The 15000-nt window shown below is 51.5% G+C and overlaps 1 protein-coding gene and 1 long non-coding RNA gene across 7 annotated transcripts in view; both read left to right on the forward strand.

Annotated features, from left to right (window-relative positions):
• The window catches only part of LOC147035597 (uncharacterized), a 203559-nt gene that overhangs the window by 149769 nt on the left and 38790 nt on the right, over positions 1-15000 (forward strand). For all 6 annotated transcript variants that reach the window (XM_085844919.1, XM_085844903.1, XM_085844912.1 and 3 more), the window contains exon 4: positions 14520-14779. In XM_085844919.1, coding sequence (XP_085701045.1) covers positions 14520-14779 — 260 coding nt within the window. The remainder of the gene's footprint in view (positions 1-14519; positions 14780-15000) is intronic.
• LOC147035598 (uncharacterized) lies at positions 7369-13347 on the forward strand. The gene is made up of 2 exons (XR_015049030.1): positions 7369-9173; positions 9265-13347. It is a non-coding gene; the product is annotated as an uncharacterized LOC147035598 (long non-coding RNA).

The following is a 15000-nucleotide window of genomic DNA, read 5'->3' on the forward strand; positions in this document are numbered from 1 at the left end:
TAGGTTGTAACAATGTAATTAGATTTAGATTTTATTTCTTATTTATTTTTTAATTTGTGTCCCTAACCCTCTTATCTTCCTTGTTTGGCTAACCTGTCATAACTGTCCATTCCCAACCCTTAAGATCCCTTAAAAGAGAATCGAGAAAGACAAGTAAACCTGTCCAGAGGTCTAATGCAGCCTCAGGATAATTCCCACAGGTCTCAGCATTTTCACGATGAGTCCAGCGGCCTATGAACAGTGAAGCGATGGATGGTGCGAAGGGGTTCACATTTTCTAATCCGTCATATCATTTATTACTCTTTAAACTATCCCCGGGGCTTTTCAACACGCCTGTCTCTGAACTATTGGTTCGAGCAACCACAATCCCATCGCCTGTGTTGGTGTTCATTACTAATTTGGGCCTTGACCACCAATTTTTCTCTGTGCTCTTGCACAATTTTGTAGCTGGGCAGCGTGGCTTGACTGGCAGGTCTGCCAACCTGCCAAACTCATTCATCAGCACCCCCAGGTTGTTGAGGCTGTCTCCAAGCTAACCTACTCCTCATTAACATGGGGAATGCCCTCACTGGCACTTCCCCCCCTCAATGCCCCTATGGCATTTTAGTGTTCCAGGTCCCTTTTCCCTGGGTACCAATGCCCAGTACCTACTCTAACTCCTCAGCCCCTTGGACCCACGGCCTACTCTGGCTGACTACTCCGGCACCCGGGGTGCCCTCTACTCGATACTCACCTTTCACAAGCCACACTCACTGCCGGTTAATCGTCTCCTGCACCCTGCAAAATGTTTCGTGCCTTTATTCGACACCAACCACAAAACGACATCCCTTTGTTAATTTGACTATCCCGCAAACTAATATTACTCTAACCCCGATTTCCTTGGGTGGGATTCACTCCCCCCCCCAATCATTTGTTCATACCATGCATTGCACATCCACTCCATTTACATCGGGCCTGCTGACCCGCATTCACTCATCATTTTTCCACTCGCACGACACTCTACTAGCTACGTCCCCCTAACTAACTCGTGCTCCACATCATCCCTTGCTCTAATGCACGTTCCATTTAACTCTATCGCTAAGCTATGTCCCCACTATACGTTCCATGTCTGTCCTTGTTCCCAATAATCTCCAATTGCTATCCTAAATTCCCCTAACTCGTGTTCCCGGGCCCAAGTGTCGGACCGCTACTATTGCCCCCATGTGGCCGGTCTATCTAACGCTTTACCCTTCAAACTAGTGTTGCTTTGCCTTGGTGAGGATGTTCACCACATCCTCGCTGGGCTTCGTCTTTCCCATGAGTAGTCTCGGCGAGCCTTCCACCTCCAAAGAGGTGGTCGGCAGCACACCTGTCGCCTGCCAATCGATTCAAATGCTTGCACTGGCTTTCGGGCAATCTCCCATGGGAAATGCCAACGCATCCGGCACACCCATCGTCCGTGCTGCGGGATCCCCACTGACGTCACTCGCATACGGGCCGCTGCGCGAGCTTCGCCACACCCACGAGCCGTCCTGCGGTCACGCAGCCATCTCCATTCGTGCCGGGCGTCCCATGAGCACCATTCACATTACACAGCAGGACGAGCCTCGGACATGTGCTCCCATGTGAATTTTTTTTTTCCAAATTAACCTAATCCTTTTGTTCGCTCCCCTTTTTGCCGTCCACGCTCCGGTAATTTATCCGGCACGGAGCGTTTCGACACCAGCTCCTCCGAAGCCATGAGCACTTCATGCAACAGTCTGCACTTGGGCAGTTTGCCAAGCACTGACCGCGCACACGCTCGAACTTGCACGCAGTCCCGTGGAGCCGGCGTGGTTTCCAAAATCACTATCACGCTCGGGAGGCTCGCCCCTCCTGTCAATCACACTAACCGCTACCCCTGTCTGGGTCGATGCGTGCCCCGCACCAGCTTGCACACTCATCCATGCCATATTACTCACGCCCTGCATACATCTTGTGGCCATTCCCGGCGAGCATTCTGCCTTCACGGGGGTGGTCGCCCGAGCTCCCGATCCATGAAGGTGTAACGTCGCTCCTATAGGGTCTTAGGCGGTCCTCATGAATTATACGGGGAAGGGTCTGTGGCCCCATTTTTATTTTGATGACCACGTCACTAATTTGCGCCAGGGCGACCCCCGGGTCCTGCCAGGGCGAAGTGAGTTTCGGGCATTTGCCTTTCCTCCTCCAGGGGTTGAAGAGCCAAATCTTAATCCCCGGGGAGTTCACACTTGCCTTGCTCCGGTGGTCGTACCTGCACTTCATTTTCACACCAGCCTGATGGAGTTGGCTGCGGGCAAAGGCATGGACCTGTTCCATGCCTTCCTCCAAATGACATGCATAGCCCTCCCCTGGGGGTCTATTGGGACGCTCGGGCGTCGGTCTGCATAGCAAATCAATGTGAGCCCGCAGCTCCCATCCATACATGAGCAGCGCTGGGCTGCAAGCTGGGGCTCCATGCTGACACGTTCGGTAGGCCATTAATAAATGCGGGAGATGTTCGTCCCAGTCATCCTGACGGGTCGTGGTAACGAGTGCCAATTGTATCAAACAAGGTTCTATTGAACCTTTCCACCATCCGGTCAGATTGTGGCCTTCGGTGCATTGTACGGGTTTTTCAAATTGCCAGGAGACTGCACACTTCTTTTAGCAACTCACTTTCAAAATTTTATCCCTGGTCTGTGTGCAGCCCCTCCGGAATCCCGTGCCGACATATAAAACCTTCTACGAAGGCCTGTGCCACAACCCCGGCTTCTTGGTTGGGAAGGGCATAGACCTCTGGCCGTTTAGTGAAGTAGTCCATAATTACAAGGATGTATCAGTTACCTTGGCAAGTGGGGGCAGTGGTCCCAAAATGTCCAGGGCCACTTGCTCAAGGGGGGCCCCAACTTGATGTAGTTGAAGCGGGGCCCTCTGTGCCAGTCCCTTTATAGCAGTACAGGCGTCGCATGATCGACACCAGTCCTGTATATCGCGCCCCATATTGACCCAATAAAACTGCCGGCGGACCCGAGATGCTGTTTTTGTTTTGCTCAAATGGCCGCCGGGGCGGGTACCATGCACCTCGTCCAAATTTTGGTCTTAAATTGGTCAGAGACAATCACTAGCAAGGAAGATTTTTTTCAGAGGGGATCTCCACCCATTTTCGAAACAAGATGTTCTCTTATTGCCAAGGTTTTTCCATTGAGCCCAATATACATATTTGGTGAGAGACCCAAAGACTCCACTTCATCACAGGAGATACCAATGATCCTAAAAGCCTTGGTTCTTACAGCACGGTGTCGAGCTAGGTGTGAGGCAGGACCACTTTCCCCACTCAAATCATTGAATGCCTGATCATTACTCTGACGAATCGCTGGAAATATTGCAATGCTTATAAACGACACAGATGCCAGTGTTCATGGCTTTATTTCATTTCCACACAAACCATAACGTCTTGAATGTCTTTATCTGAGCCAAGACGGCTCCAACTGCAAAAAGAAATGTGTTCATTTGTCCTTTTACGGACATTGCATGGTGTTTTTGTATGACTGATTGGCGATTGCTTGCCAAGCCAGCCGTTCCTTATCAACTTTTTCATTGGAGTACTTGCTTGTGTGCTTCAGTCACTTGGCGAGTTTGGTTGTTCATTTCCAAGCCATGACCATACACGGCGAATGTATTTGCACTGTCACTGAATATAGCGATCGACTTGAGCAATGTTCAGGCCCTACTTGCCTGCGTTTGGTTCCACGTAGTCGTATGTGCCGTCCCTCTTGCAGTGGCTCCGTCGCTGAATGTGTGCAATTTCATTTTGACATTTCCCCCTTTTGTATGATCTTTCATCAATACGACCCATCACTTCGACATCGATGGATACATATTAATGTGGAGGGGCACTCGGACGAGCACATACCTCCACCATGCAATGCCTGAGCCACGAGAACACATCAGGCCGAATAAATTTTTGAAATATAATGTTGTATATCATTTTGGCCTAATCTCTCAATGGTGAAGAATCACTTTTAAAATTTCAAAATTCTTGCATCCGGATCTTGATTTGGATCTTCACCAAAATCAAATCAATTTGTCCTTGTCACACACGCAGTTTGTCCACCAAGTTTCATCCGAATCCTTCCACCTTCTGTGACGGAGGTGAAAATTTAATGTTTCATTTTTAAAGTTTCTTCAACCATTTTGTGGAGTGCTCTGCAAGCTTACATGGCACAACCACGGCATGATTCTCTGTGGGGACGTCTCCGGAGTTGGGGCAAAATAAATTGGATGATTACAATGAGTAAAAAATGTTTTCAGTTGTTACAAAGCAATGAATCGCCACATCACAGGAGAATAGGAGAGAGGTACGCACGCCCGCTCTCGGCTATTCGAATCCCGACCCAACTATAAACTGTCATCCCAGTGCTTCACACACAGGGCAATTCATCAATGTGTGTGCCATCTCTCAAATGGCCGTTAAACTGAACGTCACATTTGCCGGAATCCCTCCATCTCCCCCTCCTCACTCTCCCACCCCTCTCCCTCTCTCTCCCACACTCTTCCCCCCTTTCCTCTCACCTTCCTCTCTCCCTCTCCCTCTCACCACTCGTTCCCCCCACCCTTCCTCCCCTGTTAAGTGGACTGTTAGGGACTGACAGTTTAGTTTTGAATTCAAAACTCTTACCCCAGAGTGTAGCACGTACAAATCGGATTCGGAGTGAGCTGACTGGAGGGGTGCAACAGTCACTGTGCTTGCGTGCCTGCATGCAGGCAGGCCTTTCCCAGGTAGATGACTGTTTTAAATGCTCCCATCAGGTTTTATATCAAACCCGGTGGTTAAAAATATAATGCAATTTGGGCACGTTTTATCACCATTCCGTTCCCCTCCCGTTGCCTTCCCTTCCCCTCATACCATCTTCCCTTCCCTTCCCCTCATGCCACCTTCCTTTTGCTTCCCCTCATGCCACCTTCCCTTTGCTTCCCCTCATGCCGCCTTCCCTTCGCTTCCCCTCATGCCGCCTTCCCTTCGCTTCCCCTCATGCCGCCTTCCCTTCGCTTCCCCTCATGCCGCCTTCCCTTCGCTTCCCCTCATGCCGCCTTCCCTTCTCTTCCCCTCATGCCACCTTCACTTCCCTTCCCTTCATGCCGCCTTCCCTCCCCTTCCCCTCACGCCGCCTTCCCTGCCCATCCCCTCACGCCGCCTTCCCTCCCCTTCCCCTCACGCCGCCTTCCCTTCGCTTCCCCTCATGCCGCCTTCCCTCCCCTTCCCCTCATGCCGCCTTCACTTCCTTCCCCTCATGCCGCCTTCCCTCCCCTTCCCCTCACGCCGCCTTCCTCCCCCCCTTCCTCACGCCGCCTTCCCTCCCCATCCCCTCACGCCGCCTTCCCTCCCCTTCCCCTCACGCCTGCCTTCCCTCCCCTTCCCCTCACGCCGCCTTCCCTCCCCTTCCCCTCACGCCGCCTTCCCTCCCCTTCCCTCTCACGCCGCCTTCCCTCCCCTTCCCCTCACGCCGCCTTCCCTCCCCTTCCCCTCACGCCGCCTTCCCTCCCCTTCCCCTCACGCCGCCTTCCCTCCCCTTCCCCTCACGCCTCCTTCCCTCCCCTTCCCCTCACGCCGCCTTCCCTCCCCTTCCCCTCATGCCGCCTTCCCTCCCCTTCCCCTCACGCCGCCTTCCCTCCCCTTCCCCTCACGCCGCCTTCCTCCCCTTCCCCTCACGCCGCCTTCCTCCCCTTCCCCTCACGCCGCCTTCGCTTCCCCTTCCTTCACGCCGCCTTCCTCCCCTTCCCTCACGCCGCCTTCCCTCCCCTTGCCCTCACACCGCCTTCCTCCCCTTGTTCCCTCACGCCGCCTTCCCTCCCCTTCTCCTCACGCCGCCTTCCCTCCCCTTCCCCTCACGCCGCCTTCCCTCCCCTTCTCCTCACGCCGCCTTCCCTCCCCTTCCCCTCACGCCGCCTTCCCGCCCCTTCCCCTCACGCCGCCTTCCCTCCCCTTTCCCTCACGCCGCCTTCCCTCCCTTTTCCCTCATGCCGCCTTCCCTCCCCTTTCCCTCACGCCGCCTTCCCTCCCCTTCCCCTCACGCCTCGCCTTCCCTCCCCTTCCCCTCACGCCGCCTTCCTCCCCTCCCTCACGCCGCCTTTCGCTCCCTCTCTTCCCCTCACGCCGCCTTCCTCCCCTTCCCCTCACGCCGCCTTCCCTCCCCCTTTCCCTCACGCCGCCTTCCCTCCTTCCCCTCACGCCGCCTTCCCTCCCCTTTCCCTTCACGCCGCCTTCCCTCCCCTTCCCATCACGCTGCCTTCCCTCCCTTGCCCTCACACCGCCTTCCCTCCCCCTTGCCCTCACGCCGCCTTCCCTCCCCCTTCCCCTCACGCCGCCTTTCCTCCTCCCTTTCCCCTCACGCCGCCTTCCCTCCCCTTCCCCTCACGCCGCCTTCCTTCCCTTCCCTTCACGCCGCCTTCCCTCCTTCCCCTCACGCTGCCTTCCCTCCCCTTCCCCTCACACCGCCTTCCCTCCCCTTCCCCTCACGCAGCCTTCCCTCCCCTTCCCCTCACGCCGCCTTCCCCCCTTCCCCTCACGCTGCCTTTCCCTCCCCTTCCCCTCACGCCGCCTTCCCTCCCCTTCCCCTCACGCCTCCTTCCCTCCCCTTCCCCTCATGCCGCCTTCCCTCCCCTTCCCCTCACGCCGCCTTCCCTCCCCTTCCCCTCACGCCGCCTTCCCTCCCCTTCCCCTCACGCCGCCTTCCTCCCCTTCCCCTCACGCCGCCTTCCTCCCCTTCCCCTCACGCCGCCTTCCCTCCCCTTCCCCTCACGCCGCCTTCTCCTTCCCCTTCCCCTCACGCCGCCTTCGCTCCCCTTCCCCTCACGCCGCCTTCGCTCCCCCTTCCCCTCACGCCGCCTTCGCTCCCCTTCCCCTCACGCCGCCTTCCCTCCCCTTCCCCTCACGCCGCCCTTCCTCCCCTTCCCCTCACGCCGCCTTCCCTCCCCTTCCCCTCACGCCGCCTTCCCTCCTTCCCCCTCACGCCGCCCTCCCTCCTTCCCCTCACGCCGCCTTCCTCCCCCTTCCTCACGCCGCCTTCGCTCCTTCCCCTCACGCCGCCTTCGTCTCCCCTTCCCCTCACGCCGCCTTCCCTCCCCTTCCCCTCACGTCGCCTTCCCTCCCCTCCCCTCACGCCGCCTTCCCTCCCCTTCCCCTCACGCCGCCTTCCCTCCCCTTCCCCTCACGCCGCCTTCCATCCCCTTCCCCTCACGCCGCCTTCCCTCCCCTTTCCCTCACGCCGCCTTCCCTCCCCTTTCCCTCACGCCGCCTTCCCTCCCCTTTCCCTCACGCCGCCTTCCCTCCCCTTCCCCTCACGCCGCCTTCGCATCCCCTTCCCCTCACGCCGCCTTGGCTCCTCCCCTTTCCCTCACGCCGCCTTCCCTCCCCTTTCCCTCACGCCGCCTTCCCTCCCCTTTCCCTCACGCCGCCTTCCCTCCCCTTCCCCTCACGCCGCCTTCGCTCCCCTTCCCCTCACGCCGACTTCGCTCCCATTCCCCTCACGCCGCCTTCGCTCTCCTTCCCCTCACGCTGACTTCGCTCCCCTTCCCCTCACGCCGCCTTCGCTCCCCTTCCCCTCACGCCGCCTTCGCTCCCCTTCCCCTCACGCCGCCTTCGCTCCCCTTCTCTCACGCCGCCTTCCCTCCCCTTCTCTCACGCCGCCCTTCCTTTCCCTTCCCCTCACGACGCCCTTCCTTTCCCTTCCCCTCACGACGCCCTTCCTTTCCCTTCCCCTCACGACGCCCTTCCTTTCCCTTCACCTCACGACGCCCTTCCTTTCCCTTCCCCTCACGACGCCCTTCCTTTCCCTTCCCCTCACGACGCCCTTCCTTTCCCTTCCCCTCACGACGCCCTTCCTTTCCCTTCCCCTCACGACGCCCTTCCTTTCCCTTCCCCTCTCTACCCACCATGGACATCTCCGGGTGTCTCTGAGTGTTGTATTAACGTGCTGTTTTAACGTACCACATGTTTGTCAATCCTGAACTACCCACCCCCATTCTCCACAAGTCCCATGACCAAACCAAAGTCAAGAGCTTCTTCCCCTCACGTTTACCTTCTCCCAAACCCACATCCCTTCTCCACTCCCCCACCCTTTTTCTCTCCCCATCCGCCTCACTCCCACCCCGTCCTGGAGTGTACAGCGACGATGAGGAGTTGCTTTCCCTGCCCTCCTCCACCCCTTCATCACTCTTCCCCACTTTCGAGCTCTTCCACCCTGCTCTCTCCCTCCCCTCCCTTTTCTCTCTTCCCCCTTAATATCCCCGTCAGTGAAGTGACGGGTTGTATTTCGTAGTTGTACAATGATATGAAAGCGCCATGGACAAAAAAAATGCAATACAAACCTACCAAAACACCATTATGTATCACCTCATAGCCAAACACAGTTCCACAAAGAAGTCAAAGCACTGTCACTGTCTTAGAGGAAATCTGCAACCACTTTCTGAAAGAAAGTGAAGATATTTTGTTACTTCACACCAAATAAATTGCCAGTCGCGAAATGGCAAGAACAGTGAGTAGTGTCGAAAGACGTAGAAAACAGCAGTACGAGACATTTGTGCGTGAACTGCTCACGAACAAAACCAAATTGACGATGGCAACAATAAGCAAAAACAAGTTGTGACCATTCTTTCACACATTTAATTCAGGTTCGACAGATGAAAATGAAGTCATTGTCTTAAAAGAATGACTTCCTTCTTCTCTCGGCTAAATGTTGCCTGTCAGACAAGAGATGAGAATCTCGATGACTTCTTTACCCATGAAAGCCAAACATCCCCACATTCTTTACCACAAATAGGTCAGCTGAACAGTGGAACCAAATCCAAAGTTGTAGCATGCTTCGCCTTGTCGCACCAATGCCAGATGTGCAGGATACCAGTGCCATCATCATTGACTGTGCTGTCATCATGAATATTATTACGGTTGTGGAGGTAGATGGAGGAATTTCATAGCAAAGTTGAGGTTGTATTGAGTTGCTTGGTCCGTAGACGTGCAGGCGATATCGAGATGTCGTGCAGGCGACTTCCTTTCCTTTCTAATGTCGTGCTGCAAGTCTGCCCGCGTGTGGAGCAAGACGCTGGCCATTGACTTTTGGATGGTCGTGAGAGACTGACCTCGAAGCCTCGTGTATATCACCGAAGGGAGTGGCGCCATTCTGCAAAGCAGCGGGTTGGTAAGCGTGATCGAAGAAGCCGCATGGTGGTTGGTGAGCCCTCGCGTTGAATACTGCCTCACGAATTACCTCGCGTGCGTTTCCCGCCCAGAGACTGGCTTGGCACCATGTTTGGACGCGTCTTCCCACGCAGGACAAAGCTCCTCAATCCGAAAGTTCAAAAAGACCATCTCTGCACCAAGCTAAGTGCCAGACGAGAGGGAGGATTTTCTTTTGTTTCCTTTCCCCCTTGTCTGTATTTAAGTCTGCATGTAGACGCTCCTCGACTTTAGGCTTTCGTTTAGCTCACAAATATGTTCTGAATTATTATCCTTTGCAAATATTTGTCTATTTTCATTAAATCCCCGTGTTTATTTTAAATTGATGGTGTCAGTGTATCTGTGGATTTAAGTATAAGCCCCTTCCATCTGTTCCGTCGCTCCACCAGTGCCGCCCTGCCTCTCCCGTGTGTAATCATCTCTGAGGATCACGTGTCCGCCTCCTAAGGAAAACCGCTCGGCGATCCGAGCCTGGCCGGTGTTAACCGCCCATCCACCACAATTGGGTCAGGGGATTAACATAACTGCCAGACCCACGACAATATTTTGAGCGCCAAAAATGCAAATACATTTGGAGAGTATGCGGTGACTGCATATTCCAACCATTTGTTGTATGCTCACTTCAGAATGTTTCTCGGATTGATCTTGTGTTTGACTGATATTTTGAAAAGAGTTTAAAGGAGAGAAGCAGATTCAGGAAGAGGAATGAGGAGTGGAGGGGGTGGGGGGCACTCTGACATGAGCACTGCCAACTAATTGGCAGCATTTCTTCATGTGCAACAAAACAAGACAAAACTGTTCAAATTTCTTGCTGAGCATACTGTCGAGGTCTTTATGGAAGAAGAACTGGAGGTTGTGGCAACAGTTGGAGATGGTGTGCTATGCAATCAACCATTTGAAAATGTGTAATCCCTTGCCTCTGTGGAAGCTGTTTCCTGCTCTCTCAAGACAGAGAAACGCAAGTTCATATTCAAGCCATTTATTCAGTAAAACAAAAGAGACTTCTGTGCACAGAAGGAAGACCTCGACTCTCAATGATATTGTGAGCTGAAGACTTGAGGTTACATAGCATATTGAGTGTATTCAGTGTACTCTGATGAGCCAAAACATTATGACCACTGACAGGTGAAGTGAATAACATTGATTAATTATCTTGTTGCAATGGCACCTGTCAAGGGCTGGGTTATATTAGGCAGCAAGTGAACAGTCAGTTATTGAAGTTGATGTGTTGGATGCAGGAGAAATGGGCAGGAGGAAAGTCCTGAGCGATTTTTGACAAGGGCCAAATTATGGCCAGACGACTGGGTCAGAGCATCTCTGAAATGACAAGGCTTGTGGGGTGCTCCCGGTCAGCAGTGGTGAATACCTACCGACAGTGGTCTGAGGAGAGACAAACCACAAACCGGCGACAGGGTGTTGGGCGCCGAAGGCTATCCCGTCTGGTCCGAACCGACAGAAGGTCTACTGTGGCACGTTGCAGAAAATTTTAATGGTGGTCACAGGAGGAATGTCACAATCCACAGTGCATCACACCCTGCTGTGTATGGGGCTGCGTAGCCGCAGACCAGTCAGAGTGCCCATGATGACCCCTGTCCACCGTCAAAAGCGGCTACAATGGGCACGTGAGAGTCGGAACTGGTCCTTGGAGCAGTGGAAGAAGGTCGCCTGGTCCGATGAGTCCCGTTTTCTTTTCGATCACGTGGATAGCCGTGTACGTGTGTGCTGTTTACCTGGGGAAGTGATGGCACCAGGATGCATTGTGGGAAGACGACAAGCCAGTGGAGGGAGTGTGATGCTCTGGGCAATGTTCTGCTGGGAAACCCTGGGTCCGGCCATTCACGTAGATGTCAATTTGGCACGTGTCATTTCCTGTACCTAAATATCGTTGCAGACCAGGTACACCCCTTCATGGCAATGGTATTCCCTGATGGCAGTGGTCTCTTTCAGCAAGATAATGTGCCCTGCCCCACTGCACACATTGTTCGGGAATGGTTTGAGGAACATGATGGAGTGTTCACGGTGTTGCACTGGCTTCCAAATTCTCCAGATCTCAATCCGATTGAGCATCTGTGGAATGTGCTGGACCGACAAGTCCGATCCATGGCGGCTCCACCTCGCAACTTACAGGACTTGAAGGATCTTCTGCTTATGTTTTGGTGCCAGATACCACGTGACACCTTCAGGGGTCTTGTAGAGTCCATGCCTCGGCGGGTCGGCGCTGTTTTGGCGGCACATGGAGGACCAACAGAATATTAGGCAGGTGGTCATCATGTTTTGGCTCATTAGTGTGTATATAGAGTTTATCAGATGGAACTTTGTGAACTTCAAAATGCCACAAAGATAGGTTTTGGTTTGTTTTGGAGTTTGTTTTCAGATTCATGGAGAGGGGTGTGGGGAGGAGGGGGAGGGGGTAAGGAGAGAGTCATTGTTTTGCCTTGCTTCACTACATGATCACAGGTCAATGGTTCACTAAACAGATGAGATTTAACTAAGGTTGTTTTTGACTAAAGTAAAGATCATGTGCGTAGTTTCTTACTGGTTTTCTCAGCATGTATACTTAACTTTATCAGCATGTATGCTTGGCTTTATCAGACACTGGGTGTAGTGGCGTGCACCTGTAATCCGGCTATTCGGAGGCTTGGGTTGGAGGATTGCTTGAGGACGGGAGATCTGCGCTGGGCCGTGCTATGAGAGGGTATAGGGCATCCTGGAATCATGGCGAAACCCAATCCTTATCGCTGTGTCGTAAGAGGTGACCAGGGTTGCGTCAGGAAGGGCATCCGGCGTAAAACCTATGCCAAATCAGTTTGCGGATCGTAACGGATGATTCGCTGTGGCGACCCCTAACAGGAGCAGCCGAAAGATGAACAACAACAACATGCTTGGCTTTATCAGCATGTATGTTTATAAAATTAATTCTTAAAAGAACTAAACTAAGTTAATTTGCATTTTACATGATTATAAATTTGATTTTAATAATTCAGTTTCCACAGTTCCCCCTTTTGTTCTTCAGAACAACCTAACAGTTTGTTCTGGAAGAACAAACCTCCTGAAAATCTAAATTTGTCGTTTTGCTGGCGGTGGGCTCGTTTCCACCGCGTCACCTGGACTTGTGCTTTGTGGTGGGTTAACACCCTTGCGAGTGGATGCAACCCCAATTGGGGGCCACCACCTTCCCATCCCACAGAGTTTTTGTTGGGGGCCACCACCTCCCATCCCTGGGGCACCCAGGCGATTTTTGGAAGGAAAGACCCCTGTGCACACTGAGCATATACATCCAATAGGCAATTGCCTTTTCCAATTATACTAATCAGATTTAATTTTGGCAAGCCATTCAAATTCTTTTTTCCCCTGAAGTTATAGCAGTTTTTAGTTTTAAAGTTTTTTTTTTTTTAAAGTTTTTTATTTTATTTTAAAGATATCTCTATTAAAATCTGAAGTTTTAAAGATATCTCTATTATTCCACATCTCTTCATTACAATCATCCATCTGCTTTTAGTTCTTTAGCAACAATTCGTCGACCGAGAATTAACAGGGTCTATCTGACATTTCATTCAAATTTAGAAGAAGTCCATGTAGAAGGGCAACAGAGGAAACGAAGTAAGATTATTTTATGTAACCTTTATATGTACCTGTTATGTGGCACACGATATGAAAATAAAATGTTATGAGATAGCGGCAATTCCACTTTGAATTTTTGATTTCATTTTTCTCAAACTTTAAAAAAAGTGTAGTTGGACCCTGATAATTCTCGGTCGACGAATTGTTGAATTCTTTCAAAAGGGTTTTTGTCAATCCCAAGGGCACGAGTGTCTACTTTCATGTTTTCCAAAAAAAATAATACCACCACACGGTGTCGTGACTAAATTTTAAACTAGGTTCTTCATTTTCTGGTTCTCTGAATATTCTGGATCTTCAGAATCTTCAGAGATGGTTGGTCCAGGGAAACTTCATGCACCACCATCGTTTTTACTGTGGTAAATTTTCACACACGTGCACGCACGCACGCACGCACACACACACACACACACACACACACACACACACACACACACACACACACACACACACACACACACACACACACACACACACACACACACACACGCACGCACGCACACACACACACACACACACACACACCATTACTTTTATGCACGCTATGATGACAACAATAGCACTGAATATCATAAGCCCAACGATCAATATGTGGAGTATCCATGTTCCCCCTTCACCAGACACTCCCATTAACCAAGATCCGAACCCTCCTTCCTTAAAATAGCCATGGTACTCTGCAGCTACCTTCCTTACGTGTTGTACCACGTCATGGATATGTACCTTTGATGATGCCTGGGGTTTCACAAGATTATTCATTCATATTCTTATATCTATCCTTGTCCCAGTAATTTGTCCCTCAATAGTTACTTTTGAGCAAACCCAACACTTGCTCTTGTTCATACTTTTAGCATATTGAAAAGATATTGCTAAAAAAAAAGTGTTCAGTGGATATCCAGTTAACCCTTCATATGATAGCTCTGAAGGAAGATGTCTGGCTTCACATATCACCAAGCTTGCAGCTATGTGATTTTTCAGGTTTAAATTGTGAATAGAGTCTGGCTAGCTGTCTAATCAATTGGTGGAAAGGAGTGTTACACATGGACAGACAGGCGAACAAGCGCATTATTATATTGAAGATGTTCGAGCCAAGATGAGATTTGAGAATGAAAAATTATTTTGGTTCATATTTGACAACAATCTTCGTCTTCTTTAGTGGCCACAATTATTGTCACGTTCTTGTGGGGGAAGCTTTGGCCAAGTCTTTCATGAACTGGCTGACCAGGGCTGACTTTGGAAGATTTGGGCAGAATTTGGAATTTATTCAGGGTGCTGGCAAGAGCTCACCTCTTCGCGAAGGACCAAGTGGGATCTTTAACATCCACCACATAATACCAGCAGACGGGATTCCCATTTAACACCCATCCAAGGGACGGCACACACATTGATGAATCGCCCTGCCTGTGAAACCCCAGAATGACAGTTCATAGCGGGGTCGGGGATTCAAACCCAGGCTAGACAGCTCAGAGGTGAGTGCTAATACCTCGAGGCCATCCTTCCAACCCGAATATGACTTACAATAATGAGTAAAAATAAATAAATAAAATAAACAAGGGCATGCAAAGTGCTTACCTTGTGCATGGGGTGAAGTGGATAAATACTGATGAGTTGGTTGCATGTGTACTGCCAAACACCATGGTGGTTGAAGAGTTTGATTATGACCATTTTAACACTGACATCTTGATATTTTCAGATAACCAGAATGCCAAATTGGAGTCTGCCAACCAAACTGCAACATCTGAAATCACTGTCGAGTCGAGGAAACGTTTATGCTTTGAGGATCACGATGAAGCCACGGGTGGTGGTGTTTGTGGGCCGCAGACTTCAGGGAATGGTGAGCCATTGACTGGACAGCCCGAAAGCAAAAGGGCAAAGAAAACGGGTTCAAAACAGCAAATTCGCAACATGGAACACCTGCTGCAGCTGTATGCAAAAGAGATTCGTAAGCTGCAGGTAAAATAGCTTTCTTTTTAATGTCTCCATTTCACTGCACTCTCTCGTCCCTTTTTTTTATTTCAAAGAACTTTATTTTTGTCTCTGGTTACAGCGCATGCGCTGTATACAATTGCACAGAGTTTGAAATGTCCCCGGTGTCTACCACGTCTCCGGTGTCCCCTGTCCCCCCCCCCCCCCACGTGCCTCAAGACAGCCAATGACGGCCGTCCGGTAGATTC

The sequence above is a fragment of the Eptatretus burgeri genome, chromosome 1, assembly GCF_056783735.1.
Source record: "Eptatretus burgeri isolate ZD-2024b chromosome 1, Ebu_testis_v1, whole genome shotgun sequence".
In the NCBI taxonomy this organism is placed as follows: domain Eukaryota; kingdom Metazoa; phylum Chordata; class Myxini; order Myxiniformes; family Myxinidae; genus Eptatretus; species Eptatretus burgeri.